Source organism: Aquarana catesbeiana, linkage group LG08 (assembly GCF_042186555.1).
Source record: "Aquarana catesbeiana isolate 2022-GZ linkage group LG08, ASM4218655v1, whole genome shotgun sequence".
NCBI lineage: Eukaryota > Metazoa > Chordata > Amphibia > Anura > Ranidae > Aquarana > Aquarana catesbeiana.
The window spans coordinates 296,241,378-296,249,849 of record NC_133331.1 but is presented as its reverse complement, the minus strand read 5'-3'; the positions used below and the strand labels follow the sequence as shown (position 1 = coordinate 296,249,849).

The window sequence follows — 8,472 nt, the reverse complement described above, 5'->3', positions numbered from 1 at the left end:
GCCGCGTCATTGGATGTGATTGACAGCAGCGCGAGCCAATGGCTGCGCTGCTTCCAATCCATCCACTGTAGCCAATCAGCGGCCAGGCTGAGCAGCGGAATGGAGGTCGGGAACGAGCAGCCGAATTTCGAGGGGTCGGGTAAGTAAAATGGGGGGGGGGGCTGGGGACGGCGGTATTGTTAGTAGTTTTTTCACCTTAAGGCTATGTTTCCACTATTGCGTCCCCAAAAGTCGCGCGATTTTGCCGCAATTTTACCGCGACTTTTTACCGCGATTTGAAGCAATGCCTGTATCTATGGACCTCAAGTCGCATCAAAGTGGGACCAAAGTAGTGCAGGGACTACTTTGAAGTCGCTGCGACTTGAAGTCGCACAAATATGAACGGTACTCATTGGAAATCATGGGATACAATTTGTCATGCGACTTTTCAGTCCCAAGTCGCATGAAAAGTCGCACTAGTGGAAACATAGCCTAATGCATAGAATGCATTAAGGTGAAAAAATTTTTACCTTTACAACCCCCTTTAATTGCTGTTTTAGTACCGCACTAGCCTATTTATCCTCCTTTCTTATCTTCCCTTCCCTTGCCATTTCTTTTCACTTATTATTTATGTCACTTATGTGTACGCAATTTATTGCCACTGTTGAAACGAGAAAGTATTTGTCATCAAGGCGCCAATATTGAACTATGTTTGTCAAACTGTGACTGAATACAATAAAGAAAGTTTAAACAAAAAAAAAAAAAAAAAAAGGTAAATGAGAGATCTGAGATCTTTTTTCACCCCCAGATCTCTCAATAAAGAGGCCCCGACATAATTATTTTTCTGTCACACTGTATTTGCGCGGCTGTCAATCACAACTTTTTTAAAATAAACCCCCCCCAAAACAGTAAAGTTAGCCCAATTTTTTTTGTATAATGTAAAAAGATAATGTTACGCCGAGTAAATAGATACCTAACATGTCACGCTTTAAAATTGCGCCCTGCTCGTGGAATGGCGGCAAACTACGGTACTTAAAAATCTCCGTAGGCGATGTAAACATCCCTTGTAATAGGAATAAAAGCGATCAAAAAAATTAAAAGGGACAGTGTAAAAATAAATAGTAAAATAAATAATAATAATAAAAAGTAAAGCTCGTGCGCAGAAGCAAACTCATATAATTACATAGTTAGGTTGAAAAAAGACACAAGTCCATCCAGGTCAACCATAAAAAAAAAAAAAAAAATATATCGTACAATCCAATATACCCAATACTATACCCTCAGTTGATCCAGAAGAAGGTGAAAACCCCAGCAGAGCATAATCCAATTTGCTACAGCAGGGGAAAAAATTCCTTCCTGATCCCACGAGAGGTAATTGGATTTTCCCTGGATCAACTTTACCTATAAATGTCAGTACCCAGTTATATTCTGTACATTTAGGAAAGTATCCAATCCTTTCTTAAAGCAATCTACTGAGCCGGCCAGAACCACCTCTGGAAGGAGTCCATTCCACATTTTCACAGCTCTTACTGTGAAGAAACTATGAACTAATAAGTTGCGCCCACATATGTAAACGACGTTCAAACCACACATGCGAGGTATCGCCGCGATCGTTAGAGCGAGAGCAATAATTCTAGCGCTAGACCTCCTCTGTAACTGTAAACTGGTAACCTGTAAAAAAAAAAAATACATTGAAACCGTCGGAGATTTGGAGATTTTTAAGTACCGTAGTTTGTCGCCATTCCACGAGTGGCGCGCAATTTTAAAGCGCAACATGTTGGGTATCTATTTACTCGGCGTAACATCATCTTTTTACATTACACAAAAAAATTGGGATAACTTTATTGTTTTTTTTTTTTTATTATTATTATTTTAAAAAAGTGTATTTTTTCCCCCAAAAAAATTGTGTTTAAAAGACAGCTGCTCAAATACAGTGCGCGACAGAAAATATTGCAACAATCACCATTTTTTTCTCTAGGGTCTCTGCTAAAAAAAAAATAAATTAAAAAATAAATAAATTTAAAAAAATATATATATATATATATATATATATATATATATATATATATATATATATTTTTTTTTTTTTTTTTTTATTTGGGGGTTATAAGTAATTTTCTAGAAAAAAATACTGATTTAAACTTGTAAGCAAAAAATTCCAGAAAAGGCCGGGTCCTAAAGTGGAAACGGTTTTATTTTATTCCTTTACAAAAAAAGCGAGATTTACCCAAGCAATGGGATTTTTAAGGCACTTCAATAGTATGTAGCGAAAAAAGTTAACAAAAACAGGTTTTAGTACCGTGTCAACAGGAAAAAGACACGAAAACAATGTGTACATGGTATGTAAGGCGACTTGTACGCCAACTATGAGAGATACGATGATACTGCATGACTTCCTCCTTCCGACGCGTTTCAGAGACTATACAGCTCCTTCGTCAGGGGTATGGGGAGTATCAAACATAATCAATCAAATGGCATTATAGATAGACATTTCAATGAGACAGGCAGAAGCTTCAGCTGGGCTGCCAGAAAGAGCAGCAGCCCTTCTGGATGGGAACCTCTCCTTGAGGGAAGAACACTGTCCTTTTAGACTATTTATACACTCTCCCAGCCACCATCTGGGCCCCCTCCCCCCAGAGATTGGCTGGAGCTGCATAAATATTCAGGCTGCTTATCTGACTCTTCCGTTCAACCATATTCTGGAAGCCTCCAGAAGACAGTGGTAAGCAATCAAACTCGCAGCCTGCAGAGCCCAGAGAAGCCCAAAGCAATCACTTGCTGCTCTGCTGATTACAGGACAACCACAGGGCACCATTTGCCTAACCAAACCTAGCCGCCTATCTGGGGGAGTGCTGCATCTATACCAGTGTGTGCTTCTTCCCTACACGAGAGCTGTGATGTCCAGCAACATTCATAGAGAAGATATTTCCCGCACTCAAGGCACTAATACACCTCGAGGGTTGTGTGGGACCCCTGATGTACAGGAAGACAGGACTTCAGTGAGGAACAATTCCCTCACTCAGGACAGGAAAGGGGTTTTTATCTTGTGTGAGATCTCTGATGTCTGGAAAGAATGGACTTCTGTGAAAAACATTTCCCGCACTCAGGACAGGAATACGGCTTCTCCCCCGTGTGCAATCTCTGATGTGTGGAAAGACTGGACTTCACTGAGAAACATTTCCCGCACTCAGGGCAGGAGTATGGCTTTTCACCAGTGTGCAATCTTTGATGATTGTAAAGGGTGGATCTATCTGAAAAACATTTCCCACACTCAGGACAGGAATACGGCTTCTCATTTGTGTGACATCTCTGATGTGTGTAAAGATTGGACTTGTGTGAAAAACATTTCCCGCACTCTGGACAGAAATACGGCTTTTCCCCCGTGTGAGATCTCTGATGTTTGTAAAGATGTGACTTCTGAGAAAAACATTTTCCGCACTCAGAACAGGAATACGGCTTCTCCCCCGTGTGGGACCTCTGATGTATGACAAGATGTGATTTTTGTACAAAACATTTCCCACACTCAGTACAGGAATATTGTTTCTCTCCTGTGTGAGATCTTCTATGCACATTAAGACTGGATTTATATTGGAAACATTTCCCACAATCAGGACAGGGAAACCTCTTATCTGTTGGATTATCCCTCACAGTCTGAGGTTCCTCAGGATAAGAGGAATACGATGGTCCGGCACCGTCCCTCACAGTCTGAGGTTCCTCAGGATAAGAGGAATACGATGGTCCAGCACCGTCCCTCACAGTCTGAGGTTCCTCAGGATAAGAGGAATACGATGGTCCGGCACCGTCCCTCACAGTCTGAGGTTCCTCAGGATAAGAGGAATACGATGGTCCGGCACTGTCCCTCACAGTCTGAGGTTCCTCAGGATAAGAGGAATACGATGGTCCGGCACCGTCCCTCACAGTCTGAGGTTCCTCAGGATAAGAAGAATACGATGGTCCATCTACACTGTGTGGTGCCGGATGGACATTTGAGGTAGTCGGGTTTTCTCCTGGACTATACTGTGTGATGTCCTCATCTTCTACTTTACAGTCTGGAGACAAAGTGAGACAATCCTCTGAGGTTTTCCTCATCTCCCGTCCATCTACTAAAATAGAAATACAAAGATTATTACTAGACATGAGCTGATTGGTTCCCCTAAACCAGGACTCCGCCCACATCAGGCAGCTTTGTCTCTGAGGATCTTACAATTCCCCCCTCAAGGTAACTAGTAAATGGGTCCTCTGATTTCCTACCAGTTAATTTCTTTATTCATGGACCTTAGTCAGAGAGTGAGGAAACAACGAGAAGTGTCTTTTATAGGAGTGACAGTGATGAGGGGATTATAGGACGAGTGTCCCCTCCCCCTCTATCACTCATTGCCATCTTCCCAACACAAGAAGTCCTGAACTTCCTTATTTAATCCATGATTTAGTCATGAATAACAGCGGGGCTGAGCCCCACCAGTCTAGATACACAAATTGTTTCTGCAGCACAGAGAAGGAAGATTATCAGAGAGAAATACAGGAATACAGGACGGGGAACACAGCTCAGGAAAGTGACCAGGGGATTACAGGCTGATATCACCCAGTCCCCACCCTACTGTGGACCAATCAGTGAGCAGTATGGGTGGAGGAATGGATTTAGTGTTAATGACCCACCTGAGCTGATCTCTGTAGGAGTGTCCTCCTCTATAAATGTCCCCGTTATTCCATCCTCCTCCATAGACTGCTGATCATCCCTCACATACCTCTCTTCTTCTTCTTCTGATTTCACCTCAAATTCTATATCGATTGGATCTCCACTCTAAATCAAGAAAATGAGAGACGATAACATCTTGTACGTTTCATACATCATCTCTATGAGTCTCTTTTGTGTTCTAGATGCTCCATCCCACCAACCTTGTAACAGTGAGGGATGGTGTGATCTTCCTGTGTGGAATCCCGGGAATACAAAGGACGGGGACATCTCTCTGGTGGGTTTCTGTAGCTGGATGACTCCACCATGGTGTCCTGGTACAGATCTTTGTCTCCTTTTGGAAAGTCTGACTCCTCCATCACCCCATCCTCCTCTTTTATCTCTTCTTTAACAAAAATATTATTAACCCCGAAGTTTCCACTCTAAATATATAATAAAAATTACACCAATTGTAACAATGCAGATAATGTACATCCCTTGTCTGTTACTGGATAATGTCCCAGAATTTCCAGAATCCTCCTCACCTCTCCTGTCAGCAGCTCCATCATCTTCTTGGTGACTTCTAGAATCTTCTCCATGTTGTGTCTCTCAGGTTTTAGGGAGTCACATGGAGGCACTGTGATGGTCATATGATCACCTGACTTCACAAGAGGAAATCTCTGTATTGGAGAACCAATAGGAATATCATGTTAGAATCCCAGAATCCTCCTCACCTCTCCGGTCAGGTCTGTGTTTTATTAATAGAGATAAGAGTGATGTCATGTGACCTCCCAGAATCCTCCTCACCTCTCCGGTCAGGTCTGTGTATTATTAATAGAGATAAGAGTGATGTCATGTGACCTCCCAGAATCCTCCTCACCTCTCCGGTAAGGTCTGTGTTTTATTAATAGAGATAAGAGTGATGTCATGTGACCTCCCAGAATCCTCCTCACCTCTCCGGTCAGGTCTGTGTTTTATTAATAGAGATAAGAGTGATGTCATGTGACCTCCCAGAATCCTCCTCACCTCTCCGGTCAGCAGGTAGATGATCTCCAGGGTGAGGTTTAGTATCTTCTCAGTAATGTGACTCCGGTCCTCCTCCATCCTCATTGGTGTCGTCATTTGATCTATACAGTTTTCCTTGTAGACAAATAACTTTGGGTAATTAAAATAAGAATTATTTGGAGGGTATTGGTCACACAATAATAGGATGGGGGGGGGGGGGGTTGCTGTACATTTAGGACTACTGCCCCCATGGGAACACATTTAGTCTGGACTGTTTACTATTTAATACATTTTCAAAAACCCAGGAACCTCTTGGCTTGTGGATCAGAAATTCCATTTTCTCTGTTGGGTTTGTTTGGTTTCTAAACGGCTTAGTTTTAGGTCTACAGACAAGGAATGATAAATACGATTGTAGCCCGAGTCGAATGAAAATCTGGACTACAGCTCCCAGTAAAAACAGAGAATGAAAAAAGAGCGAGAAAGCACTGGCCATTTCAGGACTATAGGGAGCCCGGTCCCTACAGCCACCTCTTCCCTCAGAGCCATGCTGCCCACCAACCCGATTAAGGGCCCAATGTCTGTCAGCTACACTACCCCATCCAAGCACTTCAACCCCACAACACCTTCAGGGGCCCTTAGAGACCATCAGCTTTGCATTATCCCTCACAGCCCATCAGCATTTTCCTCCCCCTGACACCAATGATGGAACATATTCTTCATGGCAGGCTGGGGAATGTTTTCTTCCTCCAGACCAGCAATGTAAGGGGCTCTATGCTCCATACTCCTGACCCCGGCACTCCATCATTGTGTTGGCTGCATAGTGTAATGATTGTCCATTGGCTGCCCTTTGTAGTGTAATAATTGTCCTTTGTAGGCCATGTATGGTCAGGATGGTCATTGTCTTGTCTATTTATTGTCAGTGCGGTTTGTTTAGAGGAACATATTACTAGAATTTATCTCCAAAATGAAGAGAATGTTCCGGCCCCATAAGTGGGGAAATGTTCTGCCCCTGAAGGGGTTAATCTAGGTTTCCACACTATATATGTGTGTATCATCATCTGCTGGAGATAAAAGACATCACAGTGACTATGGAGGAAGAGGACGGAACATGACGGGGGGGTTACTGGGTGTAAATAGAAAATAAGATCTTATTACCTCCTCTGCTGCCTCTTCCAGCAACGTCTCCTCACTAATTCCTCCCGACTCACCGCTCACCCAAAACTTCCTATTTATACCTGACATCACTTCCTGTCTTCCATAGAGACTTCCTGTCTCTATGGTACTCTATGGTAGAAGTGAGATCACCGTCTTGTGGAGCTCAGAGGAACTGCAGCCTCGAGAATTGTCTCGTAGTGTGAACACGGCCTTGTGCTGTGTGTGTATGTACTGTATATCCTTATAGACGGGGTCATCTCCACTCCCACCAAGGGGGGGAGAAATATATCACTGCCTAGTCCAGCCTTTCTCAGCCAGGGTTCCTCCAAAGGTTTCTACAGGCTTCTTGAGCAATGAACAATTGCCATCTCTCGATAACAACTATTTTATGATGATGTAAGAAAGTCCTTCTCCCGGTGACTACATATAAGGGTATCCTTTTCTTATTGGTCACCAATGTAAGGGACAAAGGGACCAAAAAACTGACCACTTGAAATGCGCTCTGGGTTTTTACTGAACCCATGTTTGGATAGAATTTGGCTTGTTTGGGGGGGGCAGTCAGGGTACAACTCAACTAAATGTGTACTTAGCCAAGTTGAACCTCCAGCAGCAGTATTACTACCACTGCTAAATGTTGGAGCTTCCCACACAAGCCTCGGGCTGGTTGATAGGGATCCAATGGTCACAGGTTCCCCAACACCCGGGGATGTATCCTCCCCTGCCCATTCAGCTGTCCACTTGAGGTTCCTGGCTGACAGGTGCATGTAGGCAAAATGTAAGAAAAAAAACGGCATGAGGCCCCCCCAAAAAAATACTTGACCCTTCAGGTCTGTTATGGTTGATAAGAGGGAACTTAAAATCAAGAATAAAAGTGTGAGGTCCCTCCCAAAATCCATACCAGACCCCCATCCGAGAATGCAGCCTGGCTGCCCAAGAAAGGGTGGGGCTGGGGGGTGAGCGTGTGAAGGAATGTGATGTAGATAATAATAGTAATCTGAAAATGTCTATTTTCTTATGTGCATACATATTTTTCTCCTTACTCATTACATAAGTATACAGATTAGCTCTGTTCCTATATTTTCTCAAGATGGCGCGTACCCCCTGCCTCCCACACATCAGAAGAACGCGGAACTGGAGATAAAACCAAAGAGAGCCAAACCTCGTTATGAAAATTCTCCATCTTCTTTATCTTCTTGACCAATGAGATGTACCTATTAGACTGACATAGCAATGACGTATTTGTGTGTATAAAACATTAACACCGCCTTGAATAAATTAGAAGTGTAACAGTAACGAAACTGAGCGTGTCTCAGTGTGTTTACTTTTATATGCATGCATATCAACACTTTTCAAATTAGAGACAGCAGCAGATAACCTTGAGCTCGATTGGAGCTCTTAATCATTTCCATAACAGATGGTGCCGAAACCCGGGACCTCAGGCTACGGTCGAAGTTATACCGCGACAAGCATTCGGGCGTTAATTGAAAGATAACAGAGGGGGTCTTGCGCAGCCCTAACAGTACCGGTGAGTTGATTGATATTCTTACCACTGTACGACTCTCTTATCTTTCGGTTGACGGCTGGATTCTGTCGGTATGCTGAGACTGTCTTAGAGGCAGGTATTTCCTCGCCTGAGGTTGTTTAACGAACCTGCTGATGGG

At 43.2% G+C, this 8,472-nt stretch overlaps 1 protein-coding gene across 1 annotated transcript; it reads right to left on the bottom strand.

Annotated features, from left to right (window-relative positions):
• Positions 1–2,201: 2,201 nt before the first annotated feature.
• On the bottom strand, positions 2,202–4,080 carry LOC141104886 (uncharacterized). The gene has a single exon (XM_073594675.1). The coding sequence runs from the start codon at positions 4,066–4,068 to the stop codon at positions 3,019–3,021; it is 1,050 nt and encodes a 349-aa protein (XP_073450776.1). The 5' UTR covers positions 4,069–4,080; the 3' UTR covers positions 2,202–3,018.
• Between the last annotated feature and the right edge of the window lie 4,392 nt (positions 4,081–8,472).

Excerpts from the sequence above, each read along its gene's own strand:
- LOC141104886 (XM_073594675.1), bottom strand. The coding sequence starts at position 4,068 with ATGAGGAAAACCTCAGAGGATTGTCTCACTTTGTCTCCAGACTGTAAA.